Source organism: Primulina tabacum, chromosome 1 (genome assembly GCF_025594145.1).
Source record: "Primulina tabacum isolate GXHZ01 chromosome 1, ASM2559414v2, whole genome shotgun sequence".
NCBI classification, from domain to species: domain Eukaryota; kingdom Viridiplantae; phylum Streptophyta; class Magnoliopsida; order Lamiales; family Gesneriaceae; genus Primulina; species Primulina tabacum.
This window is the reverse complement of record NC_134550.1, coordinates 1,421,325-1,442,338: the sequence shown is the minus strand read 5'-3', so window position 1 is coordinate 1,442,338 and position 21,014 is coordinate 1,421,325. Positions and strand designations below refer to the sequence as shown.

The 21,014-nt window shown below is 33.9% G+C and overlaps 3 protein-coding genes and 1 pseudogene across 3 annotated transcripts; 3 read left to right on the top strand and 1 right to left on the bottom strand.

Moving 5' to 3' along the window:
• Nucleotides 1–3,357: 3,357 nt before the first annotated feature.
• Nucleotides 3,358–5,795, top strand: LOC142549036 (ninja-family protein AFP3-like). Its single transcript, XM_075657807.1, has 2 exons — nucleotides 3,358–4,390; nucleotides 5,172–5,795. The coding sequence occupies exons 1-2, from the start codon at nucleotides 3,796–3,798 to the stop codon at nucleotides 5,531–5,533; spliced, it is 957 nt and encodes a 318-aa protein (XP_075513922.1). The 5' UTR covers nucleotides 3,358–3,795; the 3' UTR covers nucleotides 5,534–5,795.
• Nucleotides 5,796–6,712: 917 nt separating this feature from the next.
• On the bottom strand, nucleotides 6,713–8,758 carry LOC142548965 (uncharacterized). Its single transcript, XM_075657688.1, has 3 exons — nucleotides 8,532–8,758; nucleotides 7,111–7,971; nucleotides 6,713–6,971 (listed from the first exon to the last, which is right to left on the bottom strand). The coding sequence occupies exons 2-3, from the start codon at nucleotides 7,962–7,964 to the stop codon at nucleotides 6,815–6,817; spliced, it is 1,011 nt and encodes a 336-aa protein (XP_075513803.1). The 5' UTR covers nucleotides 7,965–7,971; nucleotides 8,532–8,758; the 3' UTR covers nucleotides 6,713–6,814.
• A 3,708-nt stretch (nucleotides 8,759–12,466) lies between these two features.
• LOC142548895 (serine carboxypeptidase-like 25) lies at nucleotides 12,467–15,753 on the top strand. Its single transcript, XM_075657564.1, has 7 exons — nucleotides 12,467–12,835; nucleotides 13,802–14,005; nucleotides 14,094–14,269; nucleotides 14,383–14,667; nucleotides 14,851–15,080; nucleotides 15,168–15,273; nucleotides 15,477–15,753. The coding sequence occupies exons 1-7, from the start codon at nucleotides 12,559–12,561 to the stop codon at nucleotides 15,618–15,620; spliced, it is 1,422 nt and encodes a 473-aa protein (XP_075513679.1). The 5' UTR covers nucleotides 12,467–12,558; the 3' UTR covers nucleotides 15,621–15,753.
• Nucleotides 15,754–17,451: 1,698 nt separating this feature from the next.
• On the top strand, nucleotides 17,452–20,249 carry LOC142544114 (exocyst complex component EXO70E2-like; annotated as a pseudogene).
• Nucleotides 20,250–21,014: the final 765 nt, after the last annotated feature.

Sequence of the window (21,014 nt, the reverse complement as noted above, 5' to 3'; positions counted from 1 at the left end):
CTTTTTATTACTTTTTAATATCGACAGGATTAACCCGTCTCACAGATAAAGATTCGTGAGACCGTCTCATAAGAAACATACTCTATTCTAAATTTAATACTCGTAAAGTCGTAGCCGAGCTCAGACCCATATTACCCACCCCAAATGTACTGGGTCGGGTATGGACTAGATATGAACTTATGGTCACCTTAAATAAAATCATGTCTACTCGTTATTTATATATATATCAACGAGTTGTGGCACATAAAATATATGTGATCTTTTCAAAAATGTTTTTTAAAATTTAAAAATGAAATTTATAAATTTTTAAAATAAAATGCTAGAATCAATTTTTAAAATTGAAACGATAAAAGACAAGAGAGAGTGAAAACATATTTGTTAGTAAAATCGTATTTTAGTTTGATACGATGAAAGATATTTTATAAAAAACAAAAAATGTACAATAAGTTCATAACCTCATTATGTCAATATAGAGTGTTCATATATTATTAATATATATATATATATATATATAAATATATATATCTATAGATATATAATATGCGTCTTTAAATTTTTTTTTACGTTTATCAACTCAAATAATATATAATATGCGTCTTTAATTTTTTTTTCTTTTATTAACTCAAATAATAACCCACCCTTCATGCCACGTAAATGGAGTGTATATATCGTTCCAATGTTAATCCTATTTTTAATATGAAAAAACATTATACTGTGTTTAGTTTCCTCAAATTCTAATTTTTTTCCTTTTTCATATCAAAACTCGAAAAGTTCAGTATTCAGTATTCACCACTGGAAATGTCAATGGAACGGATATGGGGTGGATTTGGCTAAACCCAAGACCCTTCACATTAAAAAAATTTTGACCCATTACCCGCCCCACCCCGGTTAAATATTCTTCGGACCCACACCCCACCTCGAATACGAAACGGGGCCGGGTAGACCCGTGAGACCCGAATTTTTTAAAAATAAAAAAGTAATATTTCTTCTCACATGACTGGATTATGAAATAGACAAACCTCTAAATACAACATCGTGAAAAATTAATTCATGTTTTCGACCACACTAAATAATAACAAACAAAGTATTTTCACGACATAAAGAATTACATAAAAAAAAGAGTTACTAGCTCTCCAAAAAAATCTAGACATCCCCAAAAATAAGTTATAACATAATTTAAACAGATCAATATAAAATCAGCAAGTAGGCAATATTTAAGTCTACTAAGAAGAGGACCAACTATTCTTCCATTATTGCTAAAAACAGATTCAAATGCAACAGTTGACATAAGAATAACTAAGATCGTTATGGTTGAGGTGAGCCACAAAAAAAATAAAAATTAATAAAATTAAAACCCTATAATATTTATATCCACATATATGGGACGGGTATGGAGCGGGTATTATAGAACCCATGACTCGCCCCATATTCGGAAGGGTCTGAAAAATTGGACCCGAGACCCGCCGCCCATGACCCATTTAGTATGCCCAAACCCACCTCATACACACGAATCCATTATGGGTCTGGGTAAAACCCGGACCCATTAACATCCCTATTCACTAGTCCCTTTATAATTTATAAATACTATATTTTCATTATATTAATTTGTTAAAATTAAGTACCGGATAATAATTAAATTTTCAGAATAGCCATAATATCTAGTCCGATATTGTTCAAAAAAGAAAATATCCAAGTCACCTCGAAATTCCAGAGTTCGTGCGGAGATATATCTGACACGTCACATGCGTGCGAACGCCGCGTGACGTGATCATTCGGTTCTCTGATTTACACGTCAGTCCATCAGGAACTCGACACGTGTCCAAAAACGACTTATCCGGACCCACCACACATCTCCTTTATTTGCGGATATTCTCTCTATTTAATTGCGGCCTAACCCTGATTTCATTTTAGGTTTGTGCCCAGATTTCAATCTACCTATTAAATAAATTATATTTGGATCCATTTATTCGATAAACTAAATATTTTGTAAAACAAAATGTATTTTAATTATTTTGACTAAGGAAGATTGAAAATGGATAATAAATAATAATTGTATATATTAATGGTATCAGAATGCAAATTTCAGATTATTTTTTTTAAAAAAAATAAATCAGATAATGATACAAAAAGTATGAGTTTAGAAAACTGAAGACGCAATTAGTGTTGCAAGTTGAGCAATTAGGAATTAATCAATGTTCGTTGGTCAAGATGGGATTAACAAAGCTTGATTAATTAATACATCCAACTTGATCTGACTGTCCCACCAATTATCTAATTTATCTTTCGTGCTAATTGACGGGAACTATATAAAAGACGGGGATATATTTTATTACAACCCAATTTAAGGTTGTCCCAGTTAAGAATATTTTTAAAATATAAAACACCTAAAGTACTTTTAAAAATAAATTTTACGATTTAACAATGAGAAAATTTTAAGTAGATTACGGATAATATTGGATTGAGAGAGCATCATGAGAAAATTGTAAAATATGTTATGCTATTTAAGCAATTTAGAATTGACAAAAACTTGTGTGAGACGGTTTCATGGGTCATATTTTGTGAGACATATATCTTATTTGGATCATTTATGAAAAAGTATTATTTTTTTATGCTAAGAGTATCATTTTTTATTGTGAATATCGGTAGGGTTAACATGTCTCATAGATAAAGATTCGTGTGATCGTCTTACAAGAGATATACTCTTTAGAATTAAATATATTTGTTATGATCTTTTAATTAAGAGATAAATTGATATTTTAGTCTAATTCAGTTTCGGGTTCTCCTTATATACCTAATAATATTTTTTATTTGTTATAATGTTTTAGAATTACACGAAAATAAATAAAGTGTGATTCAAACTTTGGGTCGAGCAAATTTGCATTACAAAACAACCCTAATCGAGCCGTACAATTACAGTAATGCCATTGAAAGTACGCGCGATTATCGCGGTATGTAAAACGTGACAACGACGTTTATCCTAAAATGTAACCGCCGAGGAAATGGCATCTTTATGCGATGTTTCGAGATTTAACGCAGTCACGACATCGCATCTGTTGCTGAAATAAAGAATAAATCGTCCGCAATAAAAAAATTTCCTATTAAAAATTTACAGAATTTATTGTCTTGGAATATAATATGGATGGACGTAATTCAGATGAATAATTTCAATTTTTAGATTTCAAAGCGATTGTTTGACTCGAATTTCATATAATCTTCAAATTTTGTATGTAAAATTACAATAACAAAATTTTTTTTTAAAAAATAATATTTTAGTAAGTGTAAACTTAAAAAGGCCATTTAATGCAAGTGGAGACAGTTGTTTACAAGTCATCCTCGAAAACTGGTTGTCTCAACCACGTGGACGAACCCAACCTTTTTCCATTCATCACGTGTCAATTTCACACTACCATTTTTCATCCGCACCCCCTCCTTTTCAACTCCTGTTCATCTCTGTTTTGGTATTTTTCACAAACAATTTTTTACTCCTATTCCATGGCTTTTTATCCATTTCGCCTGCTGTTTCCCGTGTCTGAATAACCCGGAAAAGATGCGGATTTGACGGATTTTCCTCGTCTGGTGATTGATATGTTCATAGGAAGATAGAAAGTCTTTTGAAGTTAGCAGAGTTTTCTTGTTTCTTGGGTTTTTTTCCGTGCTTTTCCGAGGGAAAGGAGAGCACCCGTTTGAGTTTTACTTCCAAGATTGATTTTTTTTCGCTTGGGTTCCGAGAAATTTGGTGACTTTACGCTTGTTTTGTACGAGTAATTGAAAGGAGCTGAAGGGAACGGAGAAAACATGGATGGGTATTCGAATGATGTGTTAAAGAACGAATTCATGAGCCGTAATCGTTTTTCGGATGAGAATGTGAAGCTGGAAGAGGAAGAAGATGGGGAAATAGAGCTGAGTTTGGGGCTTTCGATGAACGGCAGATTCGGAGTCGACCCGGAGAGGAAGAAGCTGAGGCGCGCTTCCTCTACATCAAATTTGGTTTTCGCAGTCGGCGTCGCTGATAATGGGAGCCGCCACAAAGAGCGTGGGGCGGCGCTTGAGGCCTACGCGCCGCTGGCGAGGACATGCTCCCTCCCCATCCAGGCGGAGGAGTGGCGCCTCCGGAAGGTGTTGGATTCGACGAGGAGCATGGAGGCTAGAAAGAAGAGAATGGAGAAGTTGAAGAATGTGAGGATGTTGAAAGATACAGAGATTTCTACTGAAAATGGTAATAATGGCAATGGATCGAATGATGTTGCCACCGTGAAAGATAATGTTCGAATTATTGGTGATGGGAATCTTAATTTGGTCGAAAATGTGAAGCAAACATCGCAAGGATCAATGGGATCACAAAGGAGTGGTTCCTCTGGAATTTCCGATGGTCAGAGTCAAACCACAGAGGGTATACTTTCTTTCCTTTCTCACCTTAACTTCTTCATCTTAGGCTATTTGGGAAAACAACTTGATAAAGAAATAAACATCTTTTATATGTGATCTGATTTTTTTTGTGCTTGTTGAACTGTGTTTTGCATCTGTTGTCTTATTTAGTTTCTCCACGCATTTGTCTGGTTTACTATGTGTATGTATATTCGGCTTTATGAGATTGCCGTTTTAACTATCTTGGTGGCATCAAATGTAGCATTGGTTTGGGATGGATATTGAGAATTTATCTTTTTGTATCAATTCTCTCATCTAGTTGCGCACTCCTTTGCAACATAAACAAGCATGTGGTTTTGGCATTATAATATCACATTAGCAGGAAATGTATTTGGCTCATTTTGTTGCTCTTTCCAATGAATATATATGGCTCATTTTTTAGGCGAGATTGCGTAATGGTAAATCTGGATTTATTCCCTCATTGAACACACAATTTATGACAGGACGTTTCTACTTATCAAATCTAGAGTTTTTCCCTTGTTAATCGAGTGGCGGATCTCTGTAATTGATCCATTATAATGGCACTTGAGAACAGATTATCGGGCACCTTAAAACCGGTTAACTATGTTGATCTAAAAGCTACTATCTAAGTTGTCTTAAACTGCCAGAAATGTGGATACGAGCTACTGCTTAAATGTTTTGCCTAGGCATAGTATGTATGGAAATTATGCACCAAGTTTTATTAGAAGAGGCGGAGTTGCACAACGAAAGCCAAAGCCCATTCATTTTTCTCTTATATTTGACAGGAGCAAAACAACTAGCTGAGATGAAGAGCTCTTCTTGCAGTAAATCTGTGCTAGAACCGAATGAACAAAAAGCTACCATTGAAGCTGCTGTAAGGGAAGCAAAAGGACCAAACATATCGCATCAGAATGTAATGCAAGATATGCCCTTTGTTTCCACAAAGGCGTATGGACCAAATGGTACAAAAGTAGACGGATTCTTGTACAGATACAAGAAGGGAGAGGATGTTAGAATTGTCTGCGTTTGCCATGGTATGTTTCTCTCACCAGCTGAGTTCGTCAAGCATGGCGGCGGCGGCGGCGGCGGCGGCAATGTGGAACACCCGTTGAAGCACATTGTTGTTAACCCTTCTCCTCTCTTGTAATTGGACCTTTTTTTATTCATCTTTTGTTGTTTCAACACCATTAACACAAAGGGTTTTTCTTTAAACTCTAGTTTTATAAATTTAGGATACAATCTTGACATTGTGTTGGACGTCAACTTAGTTTCTGAAGAAACAAATGAAAACATCAGAAACTTGAATGTCATTGTGAAGTCTTCGTGCAGGTAGTGTTTTGATCTCCTTTCTAATGTAACTTCATTCCACTCACAGTTTATAATATTTGAAGATAATCCTCGTACAACAAGATTTTCCACCAAATTCTTGATGTTCCTCTCAAAGGGAGTGAAAAGACATAATAGTTAATATTTATTGAAATACAGTACTGCTGCCCCTTACTAGAATCATTTCTTGAATGCTATCTTGTATGAAAAATTAGGAGTGATGGTAATTGTTTCTCTTAGGATAATCGTTAAAAGTTATGGTGATTGGTGACTTATTTTAAACGCTCGAGTTATCTTATCTTATCGTTATAAAAGTGTAGGCTTTTATTGTTTGTTTATTAAATTGTCATCACGTCTTATATTTGTCTTTTGATATGTTTATATTTGTTTTTTGATATCATTGTGGTTATTTTACTACTTGTCTATTTAACTTTGAATTTCTTTTTTCCTTTGTTTTTGGTTAGACGATTTTATTCCAGAGTTACATATCAAGGTTCAATCTTGACATCGCCGCTTCTTTTGGCAGTATCCACTAATTCAAAACTTAATTTGAAAGTCATATTTCGAGTCAGACATTTTCGAGATGACACTAATAAACAAATGTTTTTCCTTATATGAATCTTATTTTAATGAAAACTTATGAGTCAATCTACTTACACCTATTATTTTTACTGTTATATCGTTTTTTTGTTTTTTCGGATAATTAACTTTGAATTTTCTTTTCTTTCTTTTTTTTTCATTTTTCGTTGTCTTTTGGTATGTTTTATGTTTGTCTTTTACTATGATTATAGTTATTTTGTTATTTTCTATTGATCATGACTTTTCTTCTTTTTTGGTTTTTAGTTAGACAATTTAATTCTAGAATTACATATGAGGTTATTTTGGATCACCACTCCCTTTGACAGTTGTCAAAGAGTGTTTTCCAAGTAGTCTGGTTTGCTCCGGCGGAGTTCTAGTTCTGTACTGTGTCATGAATTATTTAAGAAAAGATAGATAATCAGGTTCAAGACTTGAAATCTGTCTTTTACATTACAGTGGAAAAAAGTATTCTTCGTAAGCTGCTCCTTTGTTTTCAGTACGGTGAATTCATTGAAAGATAAACTTAACAGCACCGAGGCCAACAAAAGACGCAAGAAAACCATCTTGTTTCTGATGCTTTCGGGGTCGTTGCGTTTGGACCATGCGACTGCGTCTGAATTTTCTCTTGTTTCTCTGTTATAACCTTCAACGACCTCGATTTCCCACTCTCACTCGCAAATCTGAGACATTAAAAGAAAATAGATTGGTTTGACATCCAGTTCATTTTCTTGAAAATCTGATGCGGAAAGGTAAGCTAAAGATTCTCCTTTTATCAGCAAAGAAAAAGAAAGATCATTCAAGAAAATGCAATAGCCTTACACAGGAAATGCAAAAGAGCTGCCGCTGTTTCCACTCTCATCAGAAAGGCGAGGCAGGCTCGCAGAGGTGGCCGCAGCTGAATGACGAGCTTCTTCAACTGGAGTTATTGTCTCCTTCGCGTGATTTTTAACATTTCCACCAGCGGGAACCTTTGGAACCTTATCAGAGTCTTCTTTTTCGAGTACTTTGGGGACCTTAGCAGATTTTACATCATTCTCTTCATGTGCTGGTACTTCCATAACTGGGGGAAGGCTGCTGCTAAACTCACTAGGTTTTGGTTCAGAAGCGTAATGAAGAATGGAAGATGAATTGTTGTTCCATTCTTCAACCCAAGGCGGAAGTTCTCCGGATTTACCAAAAAGAATGGCATTATCTCTGGAGAAACTGTTGTTCCCCATATGAATACTGAATAACGACTCATTCGAGGCAACACTCCAGTCTGTGGTAGTTGTAGGTTTTGTCGAAAAAATATGGGATGGAATGCGATTGGGATCATAATTCGCTGGTTGCCCCATGGTTTGGGTTGGAGGAGACTTCATTTGCCAAGAACCTAACGGGCTAGTCTGAGACTTACTATGAGTACTAGTATCTGGTGAAGAAATGAATTCTGGCGAAGACGACAAGTTCCCATCTGATTTAGATTTTGTTGATATGTTATCAAGACTGACCTTTTCACCGGTATCGAACTCTATTGATGATCTAGAAGAAGATGATGACGAAGAAGAAGAACGAGAAGGAGAACACGGAGAGGAAACCTCATTATTCTTTCCTACAACTGGCTTTCCTTCATCATGCTTAATCTCAATGTCTTTCTTACCACGGTCATTGTTTACTTGGACATGCTCAGATTCCATAGTAACACTGCATGCATAGTGAAGTAACATTCGATTTTTAGTAATACCACGAAACGAGGCGTTCTGTTGACATACACGAGCTTAAACATAAATCTGTTGCAGAAAAAGGAACGGAGACTCCAAATTCAAACAAAAAATCTGATATTTTTCAGTCAGTTTGTTTAATTGGGAACGTGTGTTTAGAGAAACCAATAAACATAGAATATACCATGAAAGAAGCTACATACTACATTCATGCGAAACAAAAAATGACAAGATAATGGCTCAGCAAGAGATTCAAAGGGAAAAGTTATATAGAAATCGAATTAAAACCCATTCAGGATCCAGAACACATTGTCATAAAAAGAATGCCTATTAATGGAGATTCTTGATAATCAAGTTGCAAATTCATATTCATTATAATGTCGGCTGAATTATGCTTTCTTGATGGTTAAGACACTTATTCTTGGTTTTCAGGATATGAGCCATATTCTGCCATGATTGATTATTTCCAATTTCAATCAAGAGTGCTGCTGTTACCATCTTCGTGGCATGATCGATCCACGCATCAGAATCAATTGACATTACCTGAATCAAGAAACATGCGAATCAAGATTCCATATCCACCTTTCTAGTTTGGTCTGTTCCTTCTAGCCAAATATATTATGGGAGGATCATTTCACCATAAAAATTAAACCTTTTAACAAAACCCACAAAAGTGCAGATCGATCAAGAAACCTTGCAGCGAGCCCTTGATAATCAGAAAATTTGGACGGAAAACTTGATGAAATTTTTTGGGAAACGAACGATTGGTTTTAGGGTTTATTGTTGGAAGGATTGTCCTTTCTTGAAATGGAAGGCAATGCGTATGTTTCGGACATTCTGATAGATTCATATGTTTATCGACCAAATTATATATGGTATGGTTTTGCGCGGGAATGTCATTGCAAGGAGACAGGGGGACCAAAATCCTCTTCAAGGGCTTAACAGTCTTTACAGTTATTACTCAGTTTCATTTATTAAAAAAACAAGAATTATCAAATTGCCTAAAACCAAAAAAAAAAAAATATCGTGGGAGGAATATGTATTTAGTTAGTGGAAATCATTGGATATATCAAATATTTGCTAAATGAATAAAAAAAGGTTTAAGCCGTGGAACTCGGTAAATATTTATTATCTAAATATTTGCTACCGTGATTGTTTTGGTTTTCAAATTTTGAGCTTCATTAAGTTTTTAAAGTTTAATTTTGATGTATTAATTTTTAATTTTCAGTTATTTTGGTCCAATTGTTTATGAGACATTGACAAGTCGGTAATTTTCGATGCTACATCAGCATTTTTCGATGTCATGTTACCAATTTGACACCAAATTTTGAAAATTTAGTTGAACAAAACCCAAAATTGAACAAGTTAATGAAAAAAATACTTTCCCCAATATAAATCATGTAAAACGAAAAATTATTATAAAGATTCACCAACAAAACATTGTATCAGAATTCAGTAAAGGATAACTGAAATATTTTAAATTTGTATTATTGAGTTTTCCAGCCAGAACAAATGAATGCTTGATCATCTAGGTAATTTTCATGGTGAATCAATCTTACTTCAATGTAGGGTTGACTGTTGTTCTACAGAAAATAGATACTTTTCAATGTAGGATACTTTCATTTGACATTATCTTTGAACATCATTCAAAGTCGTTGAAGTGATGGGTGGTCAGATTTGCTTCAATCTAATTTAATTATATAATAAATAAAAAAGAAAAATTGGTATTAATTAATTAATTATAATACGTAATTTGGTCAACAAAAGGCTGTGGAATGTGTCAGTATTAAATCTCATCCGTATGTATGTTTTTAGCATTCTCACGAATCACACAAATCCAAGAGAAAAAAACAACAAATTAATTATGTGTGTGTGTGTGTGTGAAATTGCAGATTACCAAAAAGATTTAATTTTTTTAAGATTTAAAAATTGATTTTCAAGAAAATGGAATTGAAATTCCTAATCCTCTTCTTCTTTATTTATTTTTATTTCAAGAAAATGTTGATTTACATTTTTGCATTTATATACATATCATTTAACTTTTTGTATTCTGTCAGCTAACATGGGTTAATTGACAATAAATGTTGAAACAGGAGGAAGTTTTGGTAGGTTTCTGGATCAACAAATGGACCACTTGCTAATTCTATTATCCACCATATAAATTTTTAAAATTACACACAACTTTTTTTTTTTTTTCATTTCCAAATAATTAATGAATAGCGACCTTGACAATGCAAAATTCTTTCTTTTTTCCTTTTAATTTTTGATAAAAATGACATCCGCATTTGCTATTATTGGTACACACTAGATAACCTTGTGCTGATGCAATAGCCTGCTAATCATACTAGTCAAGTAAACCTCATTAATCAAAATTTTTGTGATAATACTCGTCCAAGAAAGTGTTGATATGAGAATGACACGAGCGCGCATAACAACACTAGTCGATCCGGCCCCTCGACTGTATCGTAACCATAAACATTTATACTTGTTGGAGTCCGACACGATCCGATTACGATTCAACTTCGTATGCATACAAAGAGATATATATTTGAATCTTTCACTCTAAAATTAGAAGAGTGAGCATATATAAAATTTTGTGGTAAGGATGATTGATGGTCATCTAAAACGGAAATTTCTAATTTGAGGAAAATAATAAAATAATGACGTTTTTTTCCTCGTGACATTCTAACAAATTTATTTGTAAAGAATGCAATTCTAAAAATAGATATGGTGAGGGCTTTGCTCGTCTTAGGAAACGTCTTACTGTTTTAACAAAAGAAATGAATCCATCCATTCTTTTCGTACACGACAAGGGACATATATCAAATGAATTCTTTCCCCAAAATTTTTAATTTATTAAAGATTAATTATTTTTTTTGACAGTGGGAACCCCTAAAATTTTGATTTGGAGTAAATATTAGTTTGTGGGAAATTGTTACATGTGGGGTTGCATTCACTTTCAATATTTTGCAATTACATACATTATATATTATTCTATCAACAGATTCATAAACATCATTTAAAAGGAAAAATCGTATTTTTAGTTATGTAAGTTTGTTAATTTTGGTCTTTATGTTGTCAAATTACAATCTTAGTTCATTACATTTTTTTGATAATTTCAGTCTTTTTACGAAGTAGTGCTGACATGAAACCAATGTAACGCTGACGTGTGTAGTGTCACGTCAGTACTTTCAAAGAAAAATGGCTGAAATTACCAAAAATCGACATATACAATACTAAGGCCGAACTTTAATAATATGGAAAACCAAAACCACAAAACAACAAATATACATGACCACACATTGGTCATGCATTTTCCGTTTTAAAGTCCATACAATATTAACCACTTGTGGTACTCTAACCAAATCAAATTTTGTGTTAAATCTTCAGTTGGGTATGATCACTAAATGGATAAAATCTATATACTTTTTATATATACGGTGCTTGTTTCTCATATATTAAATTATTATACACTATAAAATTCAATTCGAGAATTAATTATTTAAGTAATCGTATACCCATTAAACCAATAATCATGCAAAATTGCAAGGGTGCTACGAGATTTTAATTTACATACACAATTTCCAAGCAAAATGGCTTTTATTGAGCTAGATGATAATGATAATCATATATATTGTGACTATCGAAAACATCATAAATGAGTTATTTCACATGCTTATAAATATTTTGTTGTATATTGTGAATATCGAAACATCGTAAATGAGTTATCTCATTTTCTTCATTATTATTCATTTAATTATTATATATAAAGTTGAAATGGGTGTTATTATATACTATTCGGTTAATATATTCCAAATTTACTGATCTAGTCGTCCGGCCATATCAATAAGATTGATCTATTTATATCTATTTTTACGTATATACTATTATATAGTTAACTACGATATCTGTAAAGTAATTACGACTTTTCTTCAAAATATATCAATTTTTTGTCCCAAGTGCATAGTAGGATTGTTTTTATGAAAAAAAAATAAAAAATTAAATACTTGAAAATAATATCGAAAGTGTTGAGGTGACACAAAAAACTAATAATGTAACCGGAAATTTCTGACATGGCGCTTAAGTGCTGATATGACATCTGATATATCAATACTTCGGTGAAAAATAATTTAAAATGAAAAAAAAATGAAATTAGTATAACAAGATCATAAATTGAGTGATAATATGACAAAAAGACAAAAAAATATGAAAGATATAAAAAAAGTATATTTTCCAAATTAATGTAGTAAAAGAAGTAAAACATTAGCGAACCTACATATTCACCGTATCATAATCACATTGAATATATATATATATATATATACATACACAGTATTTGAGTTATTAAAATTAAAATAGCTACTCTCAAAATGTATATATCAAATAAGATAAAATTTAAAAGGAAAAAAAAATTTTGAACAAGAATTGTACTGCCTCCTTATTTATTTCAAACTGATCACCACTAAGAAACACACAGAGAGATTTAATGAAACCGCATTTCATTTTTTTTATAGTTACAACTGATACACCTCCATCTTCTTCCTCCCCTCATTTTAAATAATTCTATTTCATGGCGAGAAAATCTGAAAGAAATTATGGTCTACTTTCCGTTCTGGCTGCAGTGTTCTTTTTTCTCGCACTACTGCGTGTAACCAGTGCTTCCGCTAGCCATGAAGAAGAAGAAGCTGACCGGATTCTAGCTCTGCCCAGCCAGCCTAAGGTCGCATTTCACCAGTTCTCCGGCTACGTTACGGTCAGTGAAGCGGCGGGCAGAGCCCTCTTTTATTGGCTTACAGAGGCTGTTCAAGTACCCTCCTCAAAACCTCTTGTTATTTGGCTCAATGGAGGTAATTTTTATTATTTTTTAAATGATTATTTAATCATTTTTAAATTCATTATATATATCAAAAAAAAAAAAATCTGCATATAGAACCTAGCTTCATGCATGATTTACCTGTCCCTTGAAGTGTGCGGGGCATATATCTCAGCTCGGTTGTGAATTTGTATGAATTTATTTAGGGTCTATTGTTATAAAATAATATAAATTATTTGAATAATATTTACACAAAATGTTTCTAAAATATAATTATTTATGAGAGCATCCAGCACACGTACGAAGATGGCATGCGTCAAAAAATGACAACGAGCTTTGCCTTCAATAATTCTCAGTTCGTCGGTGGTTTTCAAAAAAACGACAACGAGCTTTGCCTTCAACGAGCTTTGATTTAGTTAATAATCTTGGTATAATTATAAATATATTCGTTCGAGATTGGTTTATAATGTGTATAAAAGGAATATTATATTGTCTAATTAGCCAATAAAGTTAGGTTTAGATAATTCTTTGGAATAAGAGTTGAAAAAACACTATTTTCTTCTTTTCCGATGGTAAATATTTTCTGAAAACATGAAATTTGAATTGAGATACGTTTTCCCTTTCTGTTATATAAAAAATAAAATGGTATGTTTTAGCACGTCATATATTGAATGCTGGGAACTAACTTTGAACAATTCTCATTTATTGGTCTCATCATCTGCTACAGTTCTGGATTGAAATTAATTTGTCAGCATGCGTGCTGCAACAATTCAGATGCCTCCCTCATTCAATTCTTGATTTATATAAAAGCAATAGTTACCAACTTCACCGATAACTTGGTACAAGATTTTATTTTACAAATTAATTATTCTAATAATTCATTGTGCTATATATATAATTTGTCGGATTATGTCAAAATATTGAGTCTCTATAATAAAAATTATATGCAAAAAATTAAGATTTATATAATGTTTAATATATTTGGCGTCGAAAAAAAAAGGTCCGGGATGCTCTTCTGTGGCATATGGTGCGTCGGAAGAAATAGGGCCATTCAGGATCAACAAAACGGCCTCGGGCTTATATCTCAACAAATATTCATGGAACAAGTTTGCCAACTTATTGTTCCTCGAAACTCCGGCTGGGGTTGGGTTTTCTTACAGCAATAAGTCGTCGGACCTCTTTGACACCGGAGATCTTCGTACCGGTAAGTGAAAGAAAAGTGCTCATGCCCAAATATGAAATAAGACATTGTTTTAAATGGAACTAAAACCTGAAATATTATAAAACTTTAGCTAAGGACTCGCTGCAATTTCTCGTCCGATGGATGGATCGTTTCCCGAGATATAAAAACAGGCCGATTTACTTGACGGGAGAGAGTTACGCGGGACATTACGTCCCCCAATTGGCCAGAGAGATCGTCCATTATAATACCAAAACCAAGCACAAGATAAATCTCAAGGGATTTATGGTAATTCACTTGTCATTAATTCAGTAGTAGTATTATATGCATTTAATTAAATTTAATTTCAAGGACCAATAGTTTTATTGGCATTATAATTTATACACATACAATAAATTTAGGTGGGGAATGCGGTGACAGACAACTACTACGACAACTTGGGGACGGTGAACTATTGGTGGAGCCACGCCATGATCTCGGACAAGACCTACCACCAACTGATGAACACTTGCGATTTCCGGCGACAGAAGGAATCGAACCAGTGTGAATCCGTATACTACTACGCCATGGATCAAGAATTTGGCAGCATTGATCAATACAACATTTACGCTCCGCCTTGCAACAAATCCGACGCCTCCACTGGACCAACTCGACACGATATGCATTTGCCCCATCGACCCCACTCGGTACGCATTCCATAAATTGATCTAATTTTTATTTTCATTTTCTATTTAGTCAAAGTTTACTATTCTCCCTTCAATAAAATAAAATTCTTCAATTTTAGGAGTAGCGCACTATGATATGAAAATTTTAAATATTCTTGGTTTGATAAAAAAATTAACTCGTATGGATTTTATTTATATTCATAGATATTTAGAAAGCTGAGGGGATATGATCCTTGCACGGAACAATATGCTGAGATCTACTACAACAGACCGGACGTGCAAAAAGCTCTCCATGCTAACACAACAGGCCGGATTCCATACAAATGGACCGCTTGCAGTGAGACGTTGAATCGCAATTGGAACGATACAGACAACTCAGTTCTCCCGATATACCATGAACTAATCGCGGCCGGATTGAGAATCTGGGTATTTAGGTATTTTTTTAAAAAAAAATTAAAGATTTATCGAAGAAACATAAGCGATGAAATTTTGATTGATTTCGCTGGTGCCTTGATTTGCAGCGGGGATGTGGACTCAGTTGTGCCCGTGACAGCCACTAGATATTCTCTAGCACAACTCAAATTAGACACCACAGTTCCTTGGTACCCTTGGTATGTCGACAAACAGGTGAGCCAAGTACCAAATAACATCCAAATCTCTAGGCTACATTATGAATTCATCTAAATCCCAATATAAATATACAAAAAAAAGGCAAGCAAAACTCAATTCAAATAGAGTTTTGTATTTGATGCAGAAATTAAGTTGTTTTAGTATTGAACTTTAAGCCGACATTCAAGATTTCATAATAAATGGATTATAAAATGACGTAGGTTGGAGGATGGAGCGAGGTGTACAAAGGGTTGACATTTGCGACAGTGAGAGGGGCGGGTCACGAAGTACCACTCTTCAAGCCGAAAGCTGCGCTTCAGCTGTTCAGATCATTTCTACGAGGGGAGCCCCTACCCAAGTCATGAATCTATCTTCTTTCTTCTTCTTTTTTCTCTGGCACAAATTAAATGCATCTGTTACTCATAATTCATGAACATGAGCTAAATTAAGTTTAAGCGCGGGATAATTCTCACACATGAAACAGAAAATTATATTTCACTCGTTCGTCTTGTGTTTTTTCGATGTTATGTTTTAGTAGTTCGTGTCGTGTTTTCTTTTAATATTATTAGTTTCACACCTTTAAATCTCTAAAAAGTTTATTTTTTTAAGATTTTATTGCGCACTTGGCTGGTTTATTGAAACTTTCTTGATTTAGTCATATAATTTAGAATTAAAGGGCGCCGTCTTCGGGGAACATAATGAAGTTTTTCAATAAATAAATAAATATATATAATATTTTATTAAAAGAGGTTGACAACCCATTATTTTGCTATGATAATATTACCGAACTAAATATTAACTTGGTTATGTAAGTGGATTTTGAGGTAGTTATTGGATACGCAACTTAAGAACATAGGACTCTCGAAATCTCAATGATCTCATTCCTTATCTTATATATTTGAATTGAATTGTCCAAGAAAAATGCCACAGGAAACCGCGCCTTCGGGGTGAATGGAGGGTTAAGTTGGCAAAGTAGATTAATTAAAATTGATAAAGTAAATTTATTTAATACCCAAATTCCAATAAACCGAAAACCATGTCTTTTTTAAATTTCAAGAAAATTGAATTTTTCCGTCTTATATATTCGATTATTTGAAAATTTCATTATCTATTATGTCAAATTTCAGTTCTAATCATTTTTTTCCTTACAATTTTAAACATTTTACTGACGTGACAAACGTCAATATAACACTTACATGTACATCATCATATCAACACTTCTTATAAAAAAAATGACAAAAATTGTTGAAATTTAGAATATACATAGCAAAAAAATTTGATAACATGAAATAAAAAAACAAAATAAATATATAAATATGCAAGACTCCTAATCTGTTTATTTTTCTGGAGCCAAATCCAATGCACCTAGGCAACACTGGGATGATCCATTAGTCCGGTTTGAAAAAGAATTCATATCATCCATCCTTATATTTATTTATTATGTTCAACTCATCAATATCATCGTCTTTATCGGATATTTAATTTCATATATATCCTTGTACTCGTTGAATGATAAAATATTTATATTTTATCCAAATATCGTAGTACTACCTATAATTATATTTTCTTAAATTTAAATTATATTTCGAGTAATATACGAATATTCACTAAATTATTGAGAAAAATAAAAAAAAAACTTAAATATAAAAATTAACAAATTAAATATTATAAACAATTTATCATAACTTCATTGTTTTAAAAAAATATAATCAACTATATATTAATAATTTTCTTCATTTCATCCTACTAATATGCATATATTTTATCAGGTATTTGGATCAGATATAGATATGATTGAGACCCCCCACCATCCTGATATCCAAAAATCCTCATACCTAATTACTAATTTATTTTATCGAGTAAAAAAATTCACATATTCTCCTCCATTCAGATCAGATATCGAATTCTCTATCCATTTCGAATGAAATTGTCATCCCTAGACAACATCAATGATTTAATGAAGCGATCACACATTATATATAGAAAAAATAAGGGGAAAAAATCTGTAAAAATTGAACGACACAATATTTTTCGAAAGGTTAATTTTAACATGAACTTGAAAGTCAAACATAACATAACTTTTTTTTATTACAACACACGTAAGGGATCCAAACTCGAAAAACCAGCTAATCCCGGTCTCACGGAACATAACTTTTTACTTGCTTTCTTTTTCTTCAACAACCAAAGTTACGGATCATGCGTCCGTCCACGCGGTAAATTGTAGAAAGTTCCGAAGTCCATTGCACATTTTCATCTCTCTTTAACGAAACGAAGCTCTGTAATGCATTTTAATTTCTTAATGCAGATTGGAATTGACTGTTTTCTCTGAGTATTTTCACGAAGACAGGAGACTGGTCAAAGATCAAAAGGCCAACAGCCAGCAGCCACGAAGCACTTCGAAGAAATTGATAATTTGGGAAGCAAAATATTCAGCCTTTTTTCCTCAGAATTCAATCTACGTGATTCATTTTTCAAAATCAAAGCACCTTTTCCAATCACTGTTCCATAATGGATCAATCGTAATTATCTCTCCTCTGTTGTTTTCCTTACCATATCTACTCAAGATACACACTTTTTTGTGCGTGTTCGTATCCGGGTTTGAAGATATTTCGAAAGATTCGTGAACCCTGAAAACTTTGTGTTGTTTCTGTGCTTTCACGAGTATTGCTACTTTAATAGATTGGTTCTGTAGTCAATCTTGCGCAAGCGTTCTCAGTTTTTAGTGTCAGCCCTCCACATTTTGTGTTGATCTAAAGTAGTAGATCTTCATGGTTGCCTTGTGGATGGTGGTCGCCGAATTGAGCTGGTTTCGCTATCTCTGCGTTCTGTAGAAATTTACTGGAAAATCATAGATTTTGGGCATTTGGAAATTCCTTGCTATTTGTAAAAATCATATTACTGGGGGTATCTTTTGGGATTTGTTAAGCTTGGGGTTATGGGGGATAGTGTAGAAACGATACCGGTGCAGTACAGCAAATCTGAAAGCAGAAGAATCAAGAAAGGATTGGACGGACAAAGCTAGGAGAATCTTGGCAAATTTAGGCTCCCATTTGTGTAATATAAGTAGAATCCATGAAATCGAAAATGAAGAATTGAAAGAGGATGGGTGTCTTGATGACTTCGAGCAGCAGCTCAATAAGATTCAAGATAAAATCATGAATTGGGAGAAGGAGCAATCTATGATACGGGATTGTGGACCTGAAGAAGCTTATGAGTATTTGAAAGCTGTTGATGAAGTTCGAAAGTTGATTGAGATGTTGGAGCATAAGAGTTTAAATAACAGCAGCGACGACTTAGCTTTTCTGCGTAGGGCTCATGATATTCTTCAGACAGCAATGGCTAGGCTAGAAGAAGAGTTCAAGATCTTACTGATTCAAAATAGGCAGCCTTTCGAGCTGGAGTATATGTCTTTTTGTTCTAATGAGGAGGATATTATCGATGCAGGCTCCGTTATTTCATCTAGGGATCATTCATTTGATGATTTAGTCCAAAGAGAGAGCATGGGCCGTGCCTCGGAAGATTACATCATTGAACTGCTGCATCCGGGTGTGATTCGTGACCTAAAATGTATCGCTCATTTGATGTATGATTCGAACTATGGTAGGGAATGCTCACAAGCGTTTATTAATGTTCAAAAAGATGCTCTGGATGAATGCCTTTTAATCCTTGAAGTGGAGAAATTTAGCATTGAAGATGTGCTGAAAATGGAGTGGAATGGATTGAACTCGAAAATCAGGAAATGGATTCGAGCCATGAAGATCTTTCTGCGGGTTTATCTCGCTAGTGAAAAGTTACTGACTGATCAGATTTTTGAGAGCTTGAATCTCTTAGTTCAGTTTGCTTTGCCGAGTCAGGAAAAACTGCCATTCTGAAGCTTCTGAATTTTGGTGAAAGCCATAGCCATCGGACCCCATCAACCTGAAAAGTTGATGCGGGTTCTCGACATGTATGAGGTTCCTGCAGATCTCATTCCAGATATTAAATGTACTCTGATGAAGCTGGATCATGTGTTAGAACCGAATGTGAATATGTCCTGCAGACTGCAGAGATTGGGAGGTTGTCCGAAGGCAACCTTTATCGAATTTGAGAAAGCTGTTGCCTCAAATCCATCAACTAATGCCTTTTCTGGCGGTGTAGTTCACCCGCTTACCAGATATGTGTTGAATTACGTCAAGAATCTTACAGATTACAGCAAGGCACTCGATGTCGTATTACAGGACGGAGAAAAAGAAGATCCTACGTCAGTTTCACCTGACTCGAGCCCAGTTAGTGAGGAGGAGAAGAATGTCAATGGGAGCTCCTACCCTTCTCCAATGGTCGTACGCTTCAGATCCCTCATCTCGAATCTTGAATCCAACCTCGACGAAAAATCTAAGTTATACAAAGACGAGGCATTGCGACACCTTTTCTTGACGAATAACATACATTATATCACCAAGAAGGTTAAGGAATCCGAACTCAGAACAGTCCTAGGCGACGACTGGATTCGAAGGCATAACTGGAGATTGCAACAGCACGCGATGAATTACGAGAGAGCTACTTGGAGCTCGATCCTCACCTTGTTAAGAGACTACGGGATCCAACATCCCGGTTCGCATTCTATTTCGAGGGCCATTCTTAAGGAGAAGCTGCAGAGCTTTTATCTCGCCTTTGAGGAGGTTTACAAGAACCAAACAGGGTGGTCTGTCCGGGATGTCCGGCTTAGAGACGGCCTGCATATCTCGTCCCTCAAAGTAGACATATCAATCATATTAGCGAAAAGCACGTCAAATACACAGCTGATGATTTGCAGGATTACCTCTTCGATAATTTTCATTACATGGTCGCCACAAGAAGTTGTCTTAGAGAGGTGTTGGAATATATTGGAAATAAAAACCGTAATTAAGCTCCATTCATGGCTTTTTGAACCATTATATTAAGATTGAGATTTTGACCTAATTCGACACAAAAACTAGCTCAAATGAGAAGATTGTCCAAATTCATACATGCAACTCAAGTGGATTTTAACTAATTAATGTGTGACAACTAACACACGCACTCAAGTCCAAGAATGAACATCTAGAATTTGAAGTTTTACAATACAAAAGGTGATTCAACTATAAGCATTATAACTCATAACAGTGGAACTTGAGCTTAGATGCCATGTTAAAATTGAGACTTGTACTTAACTCAAACCCCAAAAACTAGTTCAAGGGAGAAGATTGTCCAAGTCCATATATATATATATGACTCCTATAAATATTTATCCAATCGACGTGGACAACTACTATGTTAGGTTGTAATTGGCATAAAAATTTCATTTCTCATCACTAGTATTTTTACCGGCTAGCAATATAATCTTTGCCCATTTCAGCAAAAGGAAAGAGCTTTCTTGATATTTTTTTTGGAGGCGAGACTGCATGAGTCTGATTTTTTTAATTATTAAAATGACAAGAAATATATTGATTGTAATGAAAAAAAAATAACAATAAATTATACGATAAGGGAAAGATAATTTGGAGGAAAAAAATATTAAAATAATAAAAATACTTGATATTCAAAATTAATAAGAAGAGAAAATACTTGGTTTTGTAGTGAGGATAGGAATTTTTATAATTATTTTTAGAATGTCTCAAATTTGATATTAATATCAGAAAACTACAAGGTGTGGTAAGGAGAAATCACATCATCATATATTGTGTTTTTTTTTATATGAGATCATAAAATTTATTATATCAATTTATTTGATAACTTTTTAAATTTGTTTGAAAGGGTATGCA

Coding starts and splice junctions, on each gene's coding strand:
- LOC142549036 (XM_075657807.1), top strand. CDS start 3,796: ATGGATGGGTATTCGAATGATGTGTTAAAGAACGAATTCATGAGCCGT. Junction 4,391..5,171: donor TCAGAGTCAAACCACAGAGG/GTATACTTTCTT, acceptor TATATTTGACAG/GAGCAAAACAACTAGCTGAG.
- LOC142548965 (XM_075657688.1), bottom strand. CDS start 7,964: ATGGAATCTGAGCATGTCCAAGTAAACAATGACCGTGGTAAGAAAGAC. Junction 6,972..7,110: donor AGCTCTTTTGCATTTCCTGT/GTAAGGCTATTG, acceptor TTAATGTCTCAG/ATTTGCGAGTGAGAGTGGGA.
- LOC142548895 (XM_075657564.1), top strand. CDS start 12,559: ATGGCGAGAAAATCTGAAAGAAATTATGGTCTACTTTCCGTTCTGGCT. Junction 14,668..14,850: donor TGCCCCATCGACCCCACTCG/GTACGCATTCCA, acceptor TTATATTCATAG/ATATTTAGAAAGCTGAGGGG. Junction 15,274..15,476: donor CTTGGTATGTCGACAAACAG/GTGAGCCAAGTA, acceptor AAAATGACGTAG/GTTGGAGGATGGAGCGAGGT.